The sequence below is a fragment of the Ahaetulla prasina genome, chromosome 2, assembly GCF_028640845.1.
Source record: "Ahaetulla prasina isolate Xishuangbanna chromosome 2, ASM2864084v1, whole genome shotgun sequence".
In the NCBI taxonomy this organism is placed as follows: Eukaryota; Metazoa; Chordata; class Lepidosauria; order Squamata; family Colubridae; genus Ahaetulla; species Ahaetulla prasina.
This window is the reverse complement of record NC_080540.1, coordinates 169,519,092-169,541,109: the sequence shown is the minus strand read 5'-3', so window position 1 is coordinate 169,541,109 and position 22,018 is coordinate 169,519,092. Positions and strand designations below refer to the sequence as shown.

Below are 22,018 nucleotides of genomic sequence, written 5' to 3'. Positions count from 1 at the left end.
ATTGCAGCTATATCACCACCGAGCGCTTCAGGGATAGAGAAGAGGAACAGTGAGGCGTGGGCTCCTCCCATGGGATTTTTTCAGTAGCAGCATTGTTGATCTTGCTGCAAAATTTCTTTCTTCCTGTTGTGTCCACCCCTAAATCATTGAGAAGTTGTCTTCACGGATACAAAGCAAAACAGACATTGAAGTGTCAAGGGGACTCTGATCCCAGTGAGGAACAACTAGCAATTCATGGTCTTTTCATTACCAGACAAAACAATGTTGATTTTGAATCAATTAATACCCTGAGTTAGCAAGATAGTTTTGTTACATGCTTTGGATGTGGGCGGCTACTTGAGTGGTTTATTCTTTTAGCATTATGTATTTAGATTACCATGTTATGATATTCTATTTTAAGTGCTTGGGATTTCATTGGCTGATTTTAATCTATTGTAAGCCTCCCTAGGAAAACCTGAAGGTAACATTTAAATATTTTTTAAAATAAATAAATAAATAAATAAATAAATATATAGTTCAAAAGGACAGGAGCAGGGGTGAAATCCAGCAGGTTCTGACAGGTTCTGAGGAACCAGTGGTAGTGGAAATTTTGAGTCATTCGGAGAACCGGTAGCGGAAATTTTGAGTAGTTCGGAGAACCAGCAAATGCCACCTCTGGCTGGCCCCAGACTAGGGTGGGAATGGAGATTTTGTAATATCCTTCTCCTGCCACACCCACCAAGCCACGCCCACCAAGCCACAGCACACCCACCAAGCCTCGCCCACAGAACCAGTAGTAAAAAAAAATGGATTTCATCACTGGGCAGCATCTAAATAGTTCAGCTGCCTGCCCTTCTCTCTCTATTGGGAATCAATCAATTGGAAAGTGTGGAAATATTCCTCCAGATGAGATGCAAAAATCCAAAACGGAGAAGTGAGACTTGCAGCCGCCTTTCCCACGCTGACAATCATCCGCCTGTTTTGGCAACCATATCTATAGAAATAAATGACAAGGTATATGCTCCTCTGTAACCAGAAGATTCACACCAGATTTTTTCCTTCTTTAACAGGTACTACAGATAACCAAGAAAAGGGCAAGTATTGGCACCTTCTCTTCTTTATATGAAATGGGCAATGAAAATTGATAACTGCTTAAGCCATACAGCTATTGGCGAACCTTTTGAGGAGCTAATGAAGGCAGGAGTGAGCTGATTGGGTAGGAGCTCCTCATATGAAGGAATTCCTAGCCAATTATCACCCCTACCTCCTCTCGGCTCTTAGTTGCTTAATTTTGCTATTGCAGTTTCAACAGTAAGTAGAAGCTGCTTTTATCAATAGTAATTGCTAGCTTACCATCAGTTGTTTACTTCATTGATGATACCGACATTCCCCAGTTCTATTTGCTGTAGCTAAAACAAACTTTTACTTCCTCTTCACTGACACCCAGTGGCAACAACCACTTTTTTTTTTTTTTACATTTATATCCCGCCCTTCTCCGAAGACTCAGGGCGGCTTACAGTGTGTAAGGCAATAGTCTCATTCTATTTGTATATTTACAAAGTCAACTTGTTGCCCCCCCAACAATCTGGGTCCTCATTTTACCTACCTTATAAAGGATGGAAGGCTGAGTCAACCTTGGGCCTGGTGGGATTCGAGCCTGCAGTAATTGCAGGCTGCTGTGTTTTAATAACAGGCTATCTTACAGCCTGAGCCACCAAGGCCCCTTCACTTCCTTTGAAGATATTTTTGGATGACAGTTCTATCACCCTTTGTAACTGGCTCTGTCTGCAGGGTGGAGTTTATGGGAACCGTGTTCAAAATACTTTTAAAGTAACACGTTGCCTATCATTGCAATCAAACATTAGCAGTTACAAAACTGAATTCATCCATTGGCCGGCATGGTCTTGGCTCTCTTAATTTTAAGGATTTTGCAGGAAAATTTACATTTAAAAAAAGGGTTTAAAAACATGCTTCCCTTCTAATGATATACAGCCAGAAACATTTAAACCTTTTGACACTGCTAGGAACTTTAGTGAACAGAAAACTAAAGTCCAATGTATTACTCCAATCAAAGAGGTATTTACTCTATACAGTACTACTTTATCATGAATCTTTTCAAAATATCATCCATAAATCCCAAGTTTTGCGGTCTTTCTAGATCAGTGGCCCCAACTTTTTCAGCACCAGGGACTGGTTCCATGGAGAGAGGTTTTCCATGGACCAGTGGGGGTGTGTTTTGTGTGTTGCCTGCATCCCACAGATGGGCCTTCGCTTTTTTGTGCAGCCCAGTTTCTGGCATGCCACAGTCAGGTACCAGTTCACAGATCAGAGGTTGAAGGACCCATTATCAAGCTATTTAAACTTTCCCCAGTTTTAAATACCGTGTTTCCGCGAAAAAAATCTCTCCCCTGAAAACAAACCCTTCCCGAAAATAAACCCTCCCCCCAAAATAAACCCTCCCCAAAAAATATTTAAATGCATGGGCAGCCGGTCTGGTTAGGGTTAGGGAGACAGAGCTGGAAATCAGGTAAGACAGCAAGAGAAGCCCCATCTTGCTCCATGCACCCCAAAATAATAAGACCTCCCCAAAAATAAGGCCAAGCACTTATTTTGGGGTTCAAAAAATATAAGACAAGGTCTTATTTTGGGGGAAACACAGTAATGTCATTAATTCTACCTTTTCCAAAAACCAACCCCAAATTAAAACAGGCTGTTGTTTTATACAAGTGTCTCAAAAACAGCAATCCCAAATTTGAATCCTGACTCACAAACAATTACCAACTCCTTCATTACCCCTGATCAGAATAGGTACAGATATCCACAGTTTAAGAACCACTGCTCTAGGTAGACCTTGCTGTGAAATCAGAGGAAATTCCTCAAGAGGCATAGTCAAAACTACTTGGGTTTGAATATGTTCTGAGGTGTTGCCAGGTGGCAGTAACAATACCTGGAGCTCTCCATGGTGATCAGAACATGGAGCATTGGGGCAGTCAGGCTGGATCCTTCCTCCTTTATGATCTAGTGGTTCTAGTATAAAAACAGAACTAGGAAGAGCCAGATGTCAATCCCCCCACAGCCACAAATCCCAGAGGTCAATATGCCAGTTGTCTCTTTCATTATTGTGGTTCAGCCTAAAATATATCACTAAATAGCTGTAAAGATAAAGTAGAAGTAGACTCCTTGGGAAAAAGACAGAATCCTTGGTAGAATTAGGTCTTGCACACAAGACACATTATGTGCATTGAAAATTAATCATCACCATTCTAGTTTGTTCTGTTGAGTAACTTAATCTTTCTGTTGAGTAATATGATTGTGTATGGATAACTGTACCACTGTTACTCAAAAAATTTGTCCTATATACACTGTTATTAAATTTGCCAATACCTACTGTGCTGCTTTGGGCATGCAGGGGTATGATTCAATGTTTGTAACTTTGCACTCTCGGTGTCTTCATCTCTTACAATGAGGTACTAATCAGAATATAAATCTTACGATGCTGGTTTTTTTTTTATTTAAAAACAAAACACAGATCATATGTGATGTGTTTTGATACACAACTATATTTAGAAATGTATCTTCTGAAATTAAAACATCTTTACACTTTAAAATAAAAGATGGTCAAAGATCGATGTTAAAGGCATGTGACAGATACAGATCAGGAATCATTTCAGCTATGTTTCCCCAATAGGCATACTTGTATACTTTTCAAATTGTACTTAATTTTTTTCAGAAGCTTTTTATCTGCTATCTTTGAATCATCCTGGATGGATGGCATCTTTGCCTGTTCTAATATAATATATCAACAGAGTTGGAAGGGACCTTGGAGGCCTTCTAGTCCAACCCCCTGCCCAGGCAGGAAACCCTACACCATCTCAGTCAGATGGTTATCCAACATTTTCTTTAAAATTTTCAGTGTTGGAGCATTCACAACTTCTGCAGGCAAGTTGTTCCACTGATTAATTGTTCTAACTGTCAGGAAATTTCTCCTTAGTTCTAAGCTGCTTCTTTCCTTGATCAGTTTCCACCCATTGTTTCTTGTTCTACCCTCAGGTGCTTTGGAGAACAGCCCGACTCCCTCTTCTTTGTGGCAACCCCTGAGATATTGGAACACAGCTATCATGTCTCCCCTAGTCCTTCTTTTTATTAAACTAGACATACCGAGTTCCTTCTAAGCAGCTTTGCCCCAGTGACTGATTCAAATGACTTTAAGCTAAAATAATTATTTTTCCAACAGAAGGATTCTCATACACAGACAATACTATAACCGATGAAGAACTACAAGAAGTATCAGAGAAGATTTATCATAGCGACCACAACAGAGCAGAGGAGTCTGACATTGTCCTGAACAAGCAATACTTCACTTCCAAAACAAATGGGCAGGAAGATAAATCCCCAGAACAGTAAGTTTAACCTAATGTAAACCACAAAGTGAACATAGGCAATTGGAATGATGACAGACAACCAAAATTCCAGATAACCAAAATTCAAGAGATGGAAAAATAGGAAAAAATAACTATTTAGCATTCTTGTTTCTAAATTTGGAGCTGGAAATATTTATTGATGACTATATCAAAATAACAATAATAAATAATAGTAATAAATAATGACTGCTATACTTATTACATATTTATGTTCATTCAACCATAGTAATGCATTCCAGGAGCATAGGAACTACAGCAGGAGTCCAATTTTGATGACAAAAATATTGCTTTTTCATGTAGAAAAAAAAAAATGCCAGGTTCAAACCCAGGGGCTGCTACATTAAAAAATCGATGTCCAATAAGGCTGAGGTGATTAGGAAGAACCAATTGTCTCTGCCTTTTATCTAAGGCAGAATACTGACTAATTACAATCCATTTGGAATGGATCCTGAAAGGACATATGTCTATCGCTGCTTGACAGAAATAGGGAAGGCGGTAGGTGGCTCTCATCACCACAATTATATGGTAGGAAAGCCATCTCAGATATGTATACATTAATGAAATTAATTAATTAATTAAATTAAATCACTTTTCCAATTTGTTATGGAAGGTGGGATGAATCTTGAGCCTTTGGGAAATTGTAGGCCAGCCTCACTCCAAATGGTTTTTCATTGGGCAGGCTCTTCAGCTATGTCAACCATGAGAAACTCTTCTCAAGGCCAACTTATGCCAGTTTCATCAAACTATTGGATAATTATAATGCACATGTTGGGATGGTGGAGAAATTCACGAAAGAACAGATGAAGGAACAGGACAATTTCCTCCAGGAGATCATGAACACTGAGGTCATGAAAGAGCTATATACGTTTCTTTACAGAAAAAGTAAGTTTTTGGTAATTGAGGTACGATGAACATTATTTTATACAGAATCACAGAACCGTAGAAGGGGTCAACCTCAATGTTCTGCTCAGGGCAAAAATCCCAACATATTTATCCCAGGTGGACCTTGTAGAATGCATGGTTGCATGAAAAAACAATAGGCAGCCCTAGTCAAATTTCATTCCAAAGTGAACAGAAGCCTACATAGTCTGTACATGGTATAAAGCTAAATATATTTCTAGAAATTTGCTTTCTATTCTCTTGGGGAATTCACTAAAACCTACAATTTGACCAGGGTTGTTGTAAATTTTGTATATAATTATGCTTAGCTTAGGGACGCGGTGGCTCAGTGGCTAAGATGCTGAGCTTGTTGACCAAAAGGTCGGCAGTTTCAGTAGTTTGAATCCTTAGTGCCATGTAACTGGGTGAGCTCCCGTTACTTGTCCCAGCTTCTGCCAACCTAGCAGTTCAAAAGCACGTAAAAAATGAAAGTAGAAAAAACCACCTTTGGTGGGAAGGTAACTGTGTTCTATGTGCCTTAGGCATTTAGTCATGCTGGTCACATGACCACGGAGACGTCTTCAGACAGTCCTGGCTCTTCAGCTTTGAAACGGAGTTGAGCACCGCCCTCTAAAGTCGGGAACGACTAGCACATATGTGCGAGGGGAACCTTTACTTTTACCTTATGCTTAGCATTGGGAGCTCTCAGTTCCTCCAAAAAATTGGCTTTGCTGTCAAACTCCTTCTTTGTAGTCTAACATTGGATCACATGGAAGTTGCATCTGTTTTTGCTGAGTGTATGGATGAATAGATCAAGTTTCCATTCTCTCAGAAGTTTCTGGAAATAGTTCTGTGACTGAGGAAAGTAACATACAAGATGATTTGCAGCACTCTCATAACCTATGATTCCTAAAGCAAACAAATTTGACATTTTCAGAATTGATGTGAAAGTTGTGGACAACAATTTCAAAGAGCACATTTTTCTCCCAACCTTCTTCCCATCTCTGCCAAACATGTCTACTTTGGATTTCTTTCAAAATATCTCTGCTCCACAGAGCACTGTTGGGATGATGTGAGTATTCTTTGTGGGCTCTTTGGGTAATGAGGAATCAATGATTGTTGGCCATCCATCTGTATCTCCATCCTAGATCGTTATGACACAGAAGCAGAGTTTGTTGACGATCTGAAAAAGATGTGGTTTGGCCTTTATTCCAGAGGCGAGGATGATGACTCCAGTGGCTTCGAACATGTCTTTCTAGGTAGGTTTAGTTAAACCAAGTTGAGGTTCTTTCATATATTTAATTGCAGGTAGTCCTTGGGTTATGAGCTTTCCATTCAGCAACTACTCAAAGATATGACAGTGCTGAATGAGGGAGATTCACAATGAGTTCTTGAAGTTCTGGCTGTTGCAGCATCCCCACAGGCACATGATTGCAATCAGAGCGATCCCTGCCAGCTTCCCACAAGCAAAGTCAATGGGGAAGTCAGCAGGAAGATGCAAATCAGGATCATATGAAGTCTTTATTTATTTATTAGATTTATCTGGCAGCCTATTGTAAGCAACTCTGGGTAGCTCACAACAACCATCAATTGGGATTCCTCGGACTGCTGTCATTAAGCAATCATGATCACACGATATTGCAACTTTACAACTGCGTCACTTAGTGACAGGGTTCCCAGTCCCAATTGCTGTTGTAACTCAAGGACTACCAGTACAACCACAATTTGTCTGTCTTACTGTTTTAGCACATTTTATCCCTTAAAAGATGGAAGTTTATGGCAAACTAAAGACAGTTCTGCTAAAAGCGAACTGATGACCTTGACAGGATGAAGGGCTTGCTGATATAAACTGATTTGGATTAACTTTTAAAGATATTCCCTATTTGGGAACCCCTCATGCTGCTTCGAAATACAGCTGCACATGACCTCAACATTATTGAGGCTCACCAAATATGGGAGAATGGTCTATGTAGTTCAACTTGCAGAAGAAGTTCATTAGGTTTCTTGGGCTCCATCTCTTTGAATTTCCAACCATCATATCCTTTAGTGATTCCATTTCATTTTGCCTTTCCATTAAGCTTTACCCATGTCTTCCTTTTTGCTACTATCATTCTTCCTATTTATCCCTCGGTCAAAATATAGCGTGTAATGTATCTTTAAATATTTTGGCGGGAAACAAGCACGTTGCTGATTGGTTAAAGCCGCCGGTTGAACTGTATATAAGGAGAGGTTTTTCCCCAGCCTGGTTGCTGGGTTCACCATATATTAAAGAGCTGTTGTCACTACCCTGGTCTCCAGCCTCGTTACCTCCCGAACGTAACACTGGCGACGAAGGTGGGATCTCGAGGCTAAAGAGCACCAGGAACGAGCTGAACGCACGGAAGAACCGAACCCAGCAAACTCAGGGCAGAAACGCGGAGATGGCCAGCTACACTCCGCCCGCACCGTTTGACCCAGCCAGGGAGAAATGGGGAACGTACATGACCCGTTTCGAAAGCTTCCTAGAGGCAAACGAACTGCAAGGAGTTCCAGACAACCGCAAAAGGGCATATTTCCTGAGCCACTGCGGTCCCGAGGTCATCGACATCGCGGAAGCCCTGGCAGAGCCAACGCCGGTACAATCGGTATCGTGGCAAACTCTGCAAAATCTATTGAAGAACCATTTCGCGCCAACACCGTCCAAATACGTACGGCGTTTTGAATTTGGAGAGCGCAGACAGCAAGAGGGCGAATCCATCAGCGATTACATGGCCGCCCTGCGAAAAGCCTCCAAGGACTGTGGGTACCGAGACTTGGATGAGGAGCTGTTAGAGCAACTCATCCGTGGGGTCAGAGACATTCGTTTGCGGAGGCGGCTGCTATCAAAAAGCAATCTAACGCTGGCAAACGCTCTGGACGAAGCCAGAGCTCATGAAATGTCCACCCAAGCGGCGGAAACCCTACAAAAGCCACTCACGCCATCGGCGAGCGCGAGCGCGAAATCAACCCCGGTCCACAATGAAGAAATCAGACGGCGAGGATGAGGAAGGAGTTTGCCTCACCGAGAGAAGGGGCAAAGAAGACCGGGATGAATGCGGAAGTTGCGGAGGGCAACACCAGCGTCAACGATGCAAGTTCAAGGACGCTACATGTCGGCGGTGCGAGAAGAAGGGGCACCTGGCTCAAGTCTGTCGAGCACCCCAACCTTCCCGCCGAAAATTCAAACCAACCAATCAGAGCGCAGGATCGGCAAGGCGACCCGCGATTGGTCAAAACAAAAAGGGCGCGAACTCAAACCGAACGACCGTGATCATAGGTCGTGCAGCAACCCGTGTCGAGAAGAAGATCTTCACCAAACCAAAAATCGAAGGAGTGCCGTGCCGACTAGAAGTGGACACCGGGTCAGCGATCACAATCATGTCCTGGGACACTTTTGCGAAAACGTTGCCGAGAATCGCCAAACGCAAACTGCAAACACAGCGGCTACGAGTTCACGACTACCAAGGGAATCGCATCCCTGTTCGAGGGACCACCTCCGTCCGCGTCGAGTACGGACCACACAAGAAGACCCTGCCCATCACGATAGTCGAGGGGACCCTGCCAAGTTTGTTGGGACTGGACTGGTTCCGTGCATTGGGCATGGGAGTGACTGGCATCTACAGAAGTGACTTTAACCTAAAAGACACACTCATGAACGAGTTCGAAGATGTCTTCAAGGACTGCCTGGGCAAGTACAAGGGGACCCCTATTTCCTTCAATTTAGACCCCCAGGTAGCCCCCATTCGGTTAAAGGCAAGGAGAGTCCCTTTTGCCCTTAAACCCAAAATTGACAAGGAGATAGACAAGCTCATCAGTCAGGGGATTCTGGTGCCAGTCGATCACGCAAAGTGGGAGACGCCAATCGTCACCCCAGTGAAACCAGATGGGTCAGTTAGAATCTGCGCTGACTACAAGGCGACGTTAAACAAAGCCTTGCAAAAAAGCGCTTACCCGGTCCCCGTGGTGCAACACTTGCTGCACTCGCTGGGGCAAGGGCACGTTTTTGCCAAGTTAGATTTGGCCCAAGCCTATCAACAACTGCCCGTAGACGCCAACACAGCCGAAGCCCAGACAATTGTGACTCACAGAGGTGCTTTCAAGTGTACCCGGTTACAGTTTGGGGTGAGTGTGGCTCCTGGTCTATTTCAAAATTTAATGGAGCGACTTCTGCAAGGGCTCCCGGGGGTAGTCCCCTATTTCGATGATGTATTGGTATCAGCCGAAAATTTAGAAGAATTGGGGGAACGTTTGAGAAAAGTTCTGGGCATTTTCCGGTCAGCCGGTCTAAAGGTTAAAGTGAACAAATGCCAAATAGGGGTAGAATCTGTAGAGTTCTTAGGCTACAGAATAGACAAGGAAGGAATCCACCCCACTGAAAGCAAGGTCAAGGCAATAAGAAAGGCTCCAGCGCCTAAAAACAAAGCAGAGCTACAGGCATTCCTGGGTCTAGTGAACTTTTACGCGGTCTTTTTGAAAAATAAGGCAACCGTTGCCGAGCCGCTACATAAGTTACTGGGAAAGAATACTGCTTGGTCTTGGGGAAAGACGGAAGCTAGGGCTTTCGAAGCAGTAAAACATCTACTATCAAGCGATAGTTTACTCATACAGTATCATAGCACAATGCCATTGGTATTAGTTTGCGATGCTTCCCCTTACGGGGTGGGGGCTGTGCTCAGCCACAGGCTTCCAAATGGCACAGAAGCCCCAATAGCCTTCTATTCCAGAACGATGTCCTCGACAGAGAGGAACTACAGTCAGTTGGATAAGGAAGCTCTAGCTATAGTGTCAGGGGTAAAAAAGTTTCACGAATACGTTTTTGGTAGAGACTTTGAAATTGTTACAGACCATAGACCACTGTTAGGGTTACTGGCGGGGGACCGCCCAACGCCCGTGGCACTTTCGCCCCGATTGACCCGATGGACTATCTTTTTGGCCGCCTACTCCTACAAACTGTGGCATCGACCGGGAAAAGAGTTGGGGCATGAGGACGCATTAAGCAGATGCCCACTACCAGGGGCGATCGAGGACCCCACTCCGGGGACGCCCATACTGTTGATTGACTCTCTGGACTCTGGCCCAGTCACATCTAAGGAGGTGGCTCGGGCGTCATACCGAGACATTATTTTAAGAACTGTACTTGGTTGGGTACAAAGAGGGTGGCCCGCTGCGCCGGGCGAGCGTTTTAAAGAGTTTGTAAAAAAACGTGGGGAACTGTCGGCTCAAGGGGGGTGCCTGCTATGGGGGGATCGAGTGGTGATCCCAGAGAAATTGAGGAACAGGGTGTTGGATCTCCTTCACGAGGGGCACCCAGGGATCGTAAGGATGAAGGGCTTAGCGAGAAGCTATGTATGGTGGCCCTTAATGGACTCAGAAATTGCTGAAAGGGTAGGGAAGTGTCAGGCCTGCCAAGAGTCCAGACCGCTACCCCCAACGGCCCCGGTTCGGGAATGGGAGAGACCCCAGGGGCCCTGGTCTAGAATACACATTGATTTTGCCGGCCCCTTCCACGGCCAAACCTTCCTGGTAGTAGTCGATGCCTACTCCAAATGGCTGGAAATCATTCTCATGAGATCCATGACAGCCGAGGCCGTGATCTCAGTCCTACGGCACCTATTTGTAACCCATGGTTTGCCCGACACGCTAGTTTCCGATAACGGCCCGCAATTCACGGCAACCCAATTTGAGGAGTACTTGGCAGAAGAGGGCATCCGACATGCCCTCTCGGCGCCTTTCCACCCTGCGACGAATGGCCTTGCAGAGCGTTTCGTCCGGAGCGCAAAAGAGGCATTGTCCAGACTTAAGCCAGGCGACTGGCAAACAAAAATCGATGTTTTCCTGGCCGTCCAACACAGAACCCCCTGTGTCACAACCGGCAGAAGCCCAGCCGAATTACTAATGGGCCGAAAGCTCAGGTGCCCCCTAGACCATTTAAATCCAAACTATACGCCGGAGGGTTACAAGGGGGAAATAGGAAAAACAAGAAAAATGGAAATAGGAGACCGAGTGTGGGCACACAACTATGGTGAAGGCCCAACCTGGATAGCAGGACAAATCCTAAACAGAACAGGTCCAAAATCATACTTGGTAGAGTTAAAGGACGGCCGAGTATGGAGGCGCCACATAGACCAAATACGTAAACGCATAGCCGAACAATCTGAATTAGTCGAAACGGGCCCTGACTATACAATGTTTGACTCCACAGCTGACTCAAACCCGGAAAAATCGCAGGACTTATCTGAGTTTCCGGAGGTCCAGCGACGCCCACAGGTTCCAGTAGAAAACAGCAGGGACGACTCTGCTAATAATCCAGGGCCGGATGGCCTAGAGAAGGAGCTGAGAGGAGCAAACAGCCCCTCCAGTCAGCTCGACCCACTCCCAGGGAATGTACTGCGCAGGTCCGAAAGAGTCAGGAGACGCCCAGTCTATTTGCGTGATTACGTTGAAAAATAATATGTAAATATCTTGTAAATATGGGTAAAGTGTTTTCTGGGAGGGAAGGAGTGTAATGTATCTTTAAATATTTTGGCGGGAAACAAGCACGTTGCTGATTGGTTAAAGCCGCCGGTTGAACTGTATATAAGGAGAGGTTTTTCCCCAGCCTGGTTGCTGGGTTCACCATATATTAAAGAGCTGTTGTCACTACCCTGGTCTCCAGCCTCGTTACCTCCCGAACGTAACATAGCGAACTTGGTAAAGTTCTCCTGTGTTTCAGAAAGCACTTCGAAGAATGACAAGCCTGAATTATTTTCTTAGGCTTTTCTTATTGATAGGCTGGAGGAAAGCTCTTTCTTAACTTATACTTGCACTGTATAAAGTGCAAGGAATTATATTGCATGACTTATAATTTTCGTTATGAATATAAATTCATCTGTTCATTTGTTTATGGTTCTTTCTAGGAGAAATCAAGAAAGAAAAAGTATCTGGATTCCACAACTGGATTCGTTTCTACCTTCTGGAGAAACAGGGCATCGTTAACTATCATAGCCACAGCTATGATGGTCTGGTATGTTTCACTGTGGGAAATGAATAATCTTCCACTACTGGTGAAAAATTAACACACTTTATGAGAAGAGAAGAGATTCCAGTTCAGCTGTTAATTCACCGGCACTTTCCCCGGGATGCCACAGCACATAGCCTATGAAATAGGCATACGGGGCATCTGTTTGGTCTCTCTGTGAAATACTGAGCTATAATTTCCAACATTCTTTGCTATTGACTGGATAGAATCCTGTCAATAAAGCCAATTTCTCCTTGTTTAGGGGATAAACAGCCATGCAAATATTATGGAGGCCTGCCATTCCTCCGGATAATGGAAGTGGAGGAAAAAATAATAACAGAAGTGATGGAATTGGTTATATTGTTGTAATGCCAGGCTGTTGCTAAATTTAATAGAGCATATTGGTATATGGGTAGAGAAAAAATACATGCATCTCTGTCTCTGTCTGTCTCTTTCTACCTATCTATAATCCCCCCTCTCTCTGTGTGGTTGATAGAATTATCATTATATATATCCATTCTGTCTGTCTGTCTGTCTGTCTGTCTGTCTGTCTGTCTGTCTGTCTGTCTATCTGTCTATCTATCTATCTATCTATCTATCTATCTATCTATCTATCTATCTATCTATCTATCTATATCATCTATCTATCTATCATCTATTATTTATCATGATCCATAATCTATCTAGAGAAGGGCATGTTATTAATAAGGTATAATATGCTAACCTCAATGCTAACATGGGCTACCTCTTGCCCATATCCTCTCATTTTCCTGGGTGACCTAAATCTACCTCTCATTAACTGGACAACTAATGAATGTTCAACTGACCCAATCCATACTACACTATACAATGCTGTTACAAACCTAGGTCTTGAACAACTTGTAACTAACAATACAAGACTCAACAACTGCCTTGACCTCATCTTCCGCAACAATTCAAACTCAATTTACGGACTACAAATTAAAGAACCTTTTTCCAACAGTGACCACTGCATGATTGATTTTCGTCTCAATATACGTCCATACTTAAATCGTCATAACAACAGTATTCCCAACTACAACTTCATAAAAGCCAATTACAACCTTATAAACAACGATCTTTCATTTCTGGACTGGCAAAATCTGTTTGCAACCTGCATAACTGCTGATGATCACTATAGAGTCTTCCTACTTGAAATCAATAGAGTCATTAAACTATATGTACCACAAATGACTACCATGACCAAGAAAAACAAACTACCCATATCAATAAAAAAGCTTCAATCAAAAAAAAAAATCCTTCTGGAAAAGAAACAAAAAAGGCTATGTTACAAATTTCAAAAACCGCTACAGAAGCATATGCAACCAAATAAAAACTGAATGCACAAATTACCACACCAAGCAAGAAGAGAACCTTCTACGCACAAATTCCAATCGTGCCTTTTATAATTTTGTCAACAATAAACTTAAAGACTCAAGATCCATTCCACCACTAAAAGATTCTAACAACAAAGAATGCAATGACGAAACAGTCAAAGCAAACCTCTTCAACATTTTCTTTGGCTCAGTTTTTGTTAACTCTGATAACACATATCCGACATTCCACAAACGAACCAGCAATGACTATGATGATTTAACTCATATAGATTTCACAGAAGACAACGTTGGAAAAGCTCTTCACAACTTAAAACCATCGCTTTCTATTGGACCCGATGGACTATGTGCATATTTCTTAAAAAAACTTTCCATTAATATAGCAGAACCCCTAAGTATTATCTTTGATAAAGCTTTCACTACCAGTTCTCTTCCCAAACTTTGGTCACTAGCCACAGTCATCCCTATCTTCAAAAAAGGAGACCCCAGCTTAGTCGAAAACTACAGACCGATCTCCCTTTGCTGCGTCACCTGCAAAGTCATGGAATCTATCATCAACCAATCCATTACCTCACACTTAGAAACTAACAACCTACTCTCCAACAAACAATTTGGTTTCAGGAAAAAATTATCATGTAACTTACAACTTCTCCACTGCAAAAACATATGGACTTCAAATCTCGATCAAGGCAAATCAATAGATGCAATCTACATAGACTTCTGCAAAGCTTTTGACTCAGTAGTACACGATAAACTTCTCCTAAAACTAACATCCTATGGCATCTCAGGACCCCTCCACAAATGGATATCTGCTTTTCTGTCTAACAGACAACAAGTGGTCAAAATTGGCAATGCTTTATCAAATATGGGCCTCTGGTGGCGCAACAGGCTAATGCAGCCTATTATTAACAGCAACTGCTTGCAATATTGCAGGTTTAAGTCCCACCAGGCCCAAGGTTGACTCAGCCTTCCATCCTTTATAATGTAGGTAAAATGAGGACCCAGATTGTTGGGGGGCAATAAGTTGACTTTGTATATAGTATACAAATGGATGAAGACTATTGCTTGACATAGTGTAAGCCGCCCTGAGTCTTCGGAGAAGGGCGGGATATAAATACAAAAAAATAATAATCATGTTCCTGTCATGAGTGGCGTTCCTCAAGGCAGCGTCCTTGGACCAACACTCTTTATACTATACATTAATGATCTTTGTGACCACATCTCAAGTAATTGTGTTCTCTTTGCTGATGATGTCAAACTATTTAACACGACAGACAATACTTCTATCATTCAAAACGACCTTGATCATCTATCCGCTTGGTCTAAAAATTGGCAGCTTCAAATTTCAACCAGCAAATGCTCAGTCTTACCTATAGGAAAAAAGAACCCAACAACTAAGTACATACTAGATGGACATTACCTTACAGACGACCCCCATCCCGTTAAAGACCTTGGAGTTTTCATGTCAAATGATCTAAGTACCAAAGCCCACTGCAACTACATAGCAAAAAAAGCTCTAAGAGTTGTAAACCTAATTTTGCATAGCTTCTTTTCCAAAAACACCACACTACTAACCAGAGCATATAAAACATTCGCTAGACCAATTCTAGAATACAGCTCACCTGTTTGGAACCCTCACCACATCTCTGACATCAATACAATTGAACGTGTCCAGAAATATTTTACAAGAAGAGTTCTCCATTCCTCTGAAAACAACAAAATACCTTATCCCACCAGACTTGAAATCCTAGGCTTAGAAAACTTGGAACTCCATTGCCTTCGACAAGACCTAAGTTTAACTCACAGAATCATCTATTGTAATGTCCTTCCTGTCAAAGACTACTTCAGCTTTAATTGCAATAATACAAGGGCAACCAATAGATTTAAACTTAATGTTAACCGCTTTAATCTAGATTGCAGAAAATATGACTTCTGTAACAGAATCATCAGTGCTTGGAATACTTTACCTGACTCTGTGGTCTCTTCTCATAATCCTAAAAGCTTTAACCAAAAACTTTCTACTATTGACCTCACCCCATTCCTAAGAGGACCATAAGGGGCGTGCATAAGCGCACAAACGTGCCTACCGTTCCTGTCCTATTGTTTTTCTTTTCTTCTTCCTGTATATATATATATGCTTATACCTCCTAACATTTACTCATATATATGTTTATATACTATATAATCTTTTTGTATGATGTTGTGACAAAATAAATAAATAAATAAATAAATAAATCCTTCAGGTTTCTTTCTTTTTAAAATATTTTATGAAGACAGAGGCAGGATCTCCTGGATTTGTTTCTAATGAAAAAACAAACAAACCAGTATGACAGCAGTACTACAAGAAAGTCCTTTAAAAACCGTATTGCAATAAAAGCATGAAAGATTCTTACAGTATCTTAACAGTAAACTCCTATTTTTTGGGTGCAAGGTTTCTCAGACTGTAGCTCAATGTTGCAGACAGATGGATGTATAACTCAGCATGGTTAGCAGGGAGATGTGAGGTTTTGGGCAAGAGGAATGCCTGCCCTCCCTCCCCCTGCCTAAAACAGACTCAGAAAATATGTTATTAACAATGGTGGTTCAAAAGAAAGAGAAGAAGAAGGAAAAAGAAAAGAAAACAACTTATACATAATTGTCCAGTTGTGACTGATGACACATTCTGGGTACATACAATGTCACAAAAATAGTCTTTGGCTGGATTCAAGCTTTCAGAGAATGCCAGGAGTTAAGTCCATCTTAGATGCTTCTTTGTGGACTCCCTCTCCTCTTAGCAATGCAGAATGGGCTCTTGGACTAATGAGAAAAACACTGGAGCCTTCATTCATTTCCTCTTCTACTCCTATATGACCCACTAATATACCCTCTTGTTCTAGGAACATCTGGGACACATCAGCAATTTCTCTTTTTCAAAGAAGCAGTAGTCTGATTTTTCTCTAAGGGAAATACAGCACCCCTCCTTCCCTCCCTCCCTCCCTTTCTTCTCCCACTGCACCAGCCTATTCAGGTCCTGCTTTCCACAGGCTATGTCGCTGTTCATCTTTCTTCACCAAGCAGGACTTTCACCCTACTGCTATAGTCCACCTGATCTTTTCTCCCCTGCTATTGGCTCAGATATGGAGCAGCAAGACCAATCAGGAGCTTTCATTGGAGCCTTCTGTTTGGCAAACACTGTGTTAGCTTGCCACCTAGCATTGCTAGTTGGTAAGACAAGACCAGATGACATCTTGGTATGGGATGATTTCTAGAATATCGCAAGGAGCTTGGGTATTAGGATGTCAGTCACTTGTGGGATTCTAGCCCAAAACATTTTTCTGAGGCTGAGATAAAATCATAAATTCCATCCCATCTCACCAAATCCAAATATTGGCTATGTTATTTTGATAGGCAGATAAACCCACAAATATATCTGCTCCTGTATATATGACCGTGTGTCCTTATACCATATTTTTCAGAGTATAAAATGCACCTTTTTCCCACCTAAAAGGGGGTGAAAATTTGGTGCGTCTAATACATCAAATGTAGCCCTGCTCACCCACTGGCCCCCACCCTTTGATTTCTGCCTCCCAGCAATTTACCTCCTTGCAGCAAGCAGCAGGAAGAAACAGCCCATTTCAGCTTCAGCACAGCCTAATTAGCACAAGTTGATTGTCCCTTGGATCGGCCTCCCAACTCTCAGCTGTTTCAGGCTGCAGGGATTGCCATTGGCTATTGCTGCACAGGCCTCTGTTGCTTGCTGCAAGGAGGTAAATTGCTGGGCGCAGATTTTTTTTCTTGTGCTAATCAAGCTATGCTGAAAACGAAAATGAAAGTAAAGCAGGCTATTTGCTGTTTGCTGCAACCAAGCAAGATTGTTGGGAGGCAGATTTCTTTTTCTTGTTTTCCTCACCAAAAAAGGTAGGTGATATCTTATAGTCCGGTGCGTCTTATGCTCCAAAAAATACAGTACACACTCACATACACTTGAAATATGTTTGCCTTGCTATCCAAGAATTCACACGATATATTTTATCAATTTGATAAGCCACATCTGCTGGACGAGCTGCTAATATCTCAGCAAATACTTCAGAAAAAACTTCAGTTGCCATTTTAGAACGGTGGGGAGGGAAAAAAGAGAGAGTAGGAGGTAGGAAAGAGGAGAAGAGGAAGGAAGAGGGGTAGAAGAAGGAGAAGAGTGTAGGGTGGAGGGAGGAGAGGAGGTAGATAAGAGAAGGAGAGGAAGGTTTGGAAAGTAAAAGAAGGTAGAAGAGGGAAGAAGGTTAAAAAGGGGGGTGGTGACTGGGCAGGCCCGACTAATTGTATATAACTGTACATTGGATGAATTATTTGACAAGATTGTAAAAATAAAACTTTTTTATAAAAAAAAAAATATGTTTAAATAACTAGTTTGTTCCATGTTCATGTTGTTATCACTTTCTAATGGTAGGGCTGGCCATGGTCACATGTTAATATCCATTAACTATGTTGAAACTCTGACTATGTTGGATTCTGAGCCAAGCAGGGGTGGACTGAGACTTAGAAGGTTGAGAAGAGTTTAGGAACTTTTGTCTCTTGAGATTTTCTTTGGCTGGTTTAGGCATAGGCCATCATGTGACGTATTTTAATCACTGCCGTGACATTTGTCACCCCCATTGATTACCAGGGTTGATTTGACTGACCTGGCTAGCTAGGCGAATGTCCCCTTCCTCCCTCACTGTTCCATGTGCAGCCAGAAGTTGCATGCCCATTGAATGAGGACAATCATCTCCAATAGTACTGAACTTCACTCAAGGGCAAACAAAATGACATTGGTGGCCCCACTGATCAGCTTTATGTGGGAGGTTATGTGGAGCAAACACTGAACCCTACTTGCCATATGACAAATCTTTCCTCACTTCTCATAAAAGAAGCACCAATATATTTTCTTGGCCTCACACTGCCGATAGAACATGGTATCCCTCTTATGCTCACTAGTCTTCACTAATAGTCATATCTCATTGAACTGAATTTAAGAATTTGTGCTTTGTATGGCTTCACCATGCAAAATTCTTCCTGGAAATATTTTGTTGTTGCAAACAGTGTAGATCAAAGCTCTTGAAAAATTTCCAGCATCGTTTTTTTCTCCCTTCTCTTTAGTGGACCTCATATCCTGATGTGTTGGGAATGCAATTCGAATTCGATGGATTTTACAAACAGGTTGGAAGTGCTTTTATTGGAAGCAGTCCTGAATTTGAATTTGGACTCTATTCCCTGTGTTTCATTGCTCGGCCTGGAAAAGTGTAAGTATATTGTTAGGGCCAAGAGTTATTTTCCTGGCAGTTAAAAATGAGAAGATGCAGTGCCAATCAAAGATAGTCTGGAAGCCAATGCATGTTTTTGATGTGCTACTTCCCATGTATTAAACGTGAAAGTATTCACGTTCTGAATGAAATTGGATCATTCTTTCCAAGTGAAATGAAAGCTTTGATCCAGTCAATTGTTTTCAGAAGCAGAGCTGACAAGCAGGGAATGAAATAGCAATGTTCTTACATTGACTGTGCACTCCCTAACATCCAATTTGAAAAGGTCTGTCCCTTTTGAAGACAAAGGTTTCATTTAGCTATCTTAGTCAATAGATCAGTGGTGGGTTTCAAATTTTTTTCCTACCAGTTCTGTGGGTGTGGCTTGGTGGGTGTGGCATGGCTTGAAAGGCGTGGCTTGGTGGGTGTGGCAGTGGAAGGTTACTGCAAAATCCCCATTTCCTCCCAATCAGCTGGGACTTGGGAGGCAGATAATAGATGGGAGCGGGGCCAGTCAGAATTTTTACTACCGGTTCTACGAACTACTCAAAATTTCTGCTACTGGTTCTCCAGAACTGGTCAGAACCTGCTGAAACCCACCTCTGCAATTGATGTCAATAAACTTAGCCTTCAAATTAAAGCCTGAGCAAAGTAACGCTCATGAAAACACCTTGAGGTCTTGATTCCAGGTAGAGTAAAAATTCTGAATTTTTCCAGTAATGTTCAGGCAAATGGTTTTCATGATTTAGGAGTAGCACATAATAACACCTTGCAGAATTTAACAGCCCCAAGACATGACTCACATCAGTGGGTTCATTCAAGCAGTTTATTAAGGTTGTCCCATAAACGATCCTACTCATGGGAGATCTTCTGAACCTTCCATGAAGGTGGTTTTCAAGGGGTTGAAGCAGACAACATTCATAAAGATGGTGCTACAGAGAAAAGGTGAAAATGTTCAGCTAGTAATTTGACTCAATTGTAGCCTATTCTAAATAATTATCTAGAGCTTTTATTTAAGAAAGATGATTTCATACCAGTTTTCTGTTCTTCAGGTGTCCTCTGAAAATTGGAGGCCACAAACTGAATATCCAAACGTATACTTGGGATAAATCCACTTATGGCAACGGCAAAAAGTATATTGCCACAGCTTATGTGGCTACCCCATGAGGTTGCAAGATTAAAAAAAAGAAACCCTCCTGAAAGACCCAGAAACAATCCACAGAACAGCCAATGTTAATTTCTCTTCATGCCATTTCACACCTGCTGTATATTGTATGTGTTGTTTGATCTTTTAATGTTGTACTTCTGATAGCCGGAATCGGTCATAGTGAAAAGAGATTACAAATCTTACAAGTCTTTAGCGGACTATAAATTCAGCTGGAAGGCATAGATGCCAAGTAACTTTTTTCTGGAGATGACACACATTTCGCTTAATGTAAAAACAGAATAGAAAGTGAAATCATGTTTGATTTTTTAAGAAAATGAACAACGGAGAGCAGGCAGGTTCTGAACATTTCTAAAATTACCTGCCATTGTCTTTTTTCTTGAAATAAACCTGCTTTCTATTTAGGCACAAAATAATGAAGAAACTTTGCAATAAATTAAACGTGTGTGTGTGTGTGTGCACAAACACATACACACAACACACACACACATTTCATTTATTCACACTATTTAGCAAGAGTAGCTACTCAGGAAACTAATTAGAAATGGGGACAAGAAGAGGAAGAGAATCTAAATCAGTATTTAATATAACTATATGACATATCAAAACAGAATCTTTAAGAATGGTACTTAATCTCCTATTTCTGATCTATGAGTTGCTCTCTGATTTCTTTTTTGGTATATTGTTTAAAAAAACCAAAACCAGTTCACATGTACCTGCCATGTCACAGAAACTGGCCATTTAATCGTCCAGGAATTCTTTGAATTCCTTCCCTTATACTAGCCAGCCTCTAAGCAGCAATAAAATTGAGAAAACTAAGAAATTGCACTAAAAGCTTAACGTTTGTGTTAAAAATGTTGCTGAGCCATGGGCCAAGTGACTAGTCTTTGACTAAACCCACCATTTCCCAGGCCTTTGATTGATCATACGGAGAAAATGGTCTCCTACCTACCTCACAGGGCTGTTGTGAAGTTGTAAAAGGCTGATGGCAAAAATATATATGTAATAAGATGCAAAATATTATATCTTAATAATATAATGCATTTGTATAATTTGGTTAATAAATCTTTGTTTGAGCAACTTTTATTTTTAAAACAGCAATTATGATGTTTACATTATTCCCAGTAGTGATATTATATATTTTTTTTTCCTGGGAGATATGCATTATCTTGCAGCTCTACAGTTTCTTCAGATTTTCTTTCTGAATCTGGAGGAGTTTAACTGTAGCATTCAATTGAAACTCGATAAAATGTCCAATAAATTCACATTTGATGTGGTGAAAACTGTGTCCTGTTGACTGATTCTATGGCATTCCAAGTCTAATCTCAGGATAGATAAATATGTAATTGATCTATTTCAGTTCAAAAGTTAAAGATTAAAGAGTCTCTATTTCTGAAGCTGCCTGTCATTCCAAGTGAGCCGATAGAATAAGTAACAACTCCTAAATAGAAATTGTCAAACAAATGTTTGCCAGTACATTGGGTTCTGAGAATTTAAGTCATTATCAAGCAGCTGAAAATAATTATTTAGAAGAAATTCACTCATAACAAACTTTTAATTTTAACTTGTTTAATTTCAGTTTTTTTAAAATCAATACACAACCAAAACAGGGTTACCTTTGGAATTTCACACCTATCTGAATTTTGCAATAAAGTTGCTTAATAATAATAATAATGCATCCTGTGATGACACCTTTAATACCATCAAACAACAACATCTGCCTAACCCAAGTTCTTCAGAAGGACTTGATAAGTGGACAAAAGTGTCAAATCCAGTCTAACATACCCTTATAATACAATAATAATATATATTAAAAAAAAAACCTCTGCACTAGAATTTCTTGAAAATTATTTGCCAAGATGAACTACATTTGGGAAAACTGTAAATCTGTGGACATGAGGCAATGAAGCATTACAGTATTGTGTCTCACTGTTGAGTGACCAAGTTAG

The 22,018-nt window shown here is 41.4% G+C and overlaps 1 protein-coding gene across 2 annotated transcripts in view; it reads left to right on the top strand.

Annotated features, from left to right (window-relative positions):
* ENDOU (endonuclease, poly(U) specific) overlaps positions 1-21,352 on the top strand; it is a 36,127-nt gene extending 14,775 nt beyond the window's left edge. Inside the window, exons 3-9 of one of the 2 annotated variants that reach the window (XM_058169248.1) lie at positions 1,050-1,073; positions 4,214-4,379; positions 5,080-5,282; positions 6,428-6,538; positions 12,194-12,300; positions 18,762-18,904; positions 19,957-21,352. In XM_058169248.1, the coding sequence (XP_058025231.1) occupies positions 1,050-1,073; positions 4,214-4,379; positions 5,080-5,282; positions 6,428-6,538; positions 12,194-12,300; positions 18,762-18,904; positions 19,957-20,071 (869 nt within the window). In that variant the 3' untranslated portion in view covers positions 20,072-21,352. The remainder of the gene's footprint in view (positions 1-1,049; positions 1,074-4,213; positions 4,380-5,079; positions 5,283-6,427; positions 6,539-12,193; positions 12,301-18,761; positions 18,905-19,956) is intronic. The other variant, XM_058169249.1, reaches the window with a different exon arrangement.
* Positions 21,353-22,018: the final 666 nt, after the last annotated feature.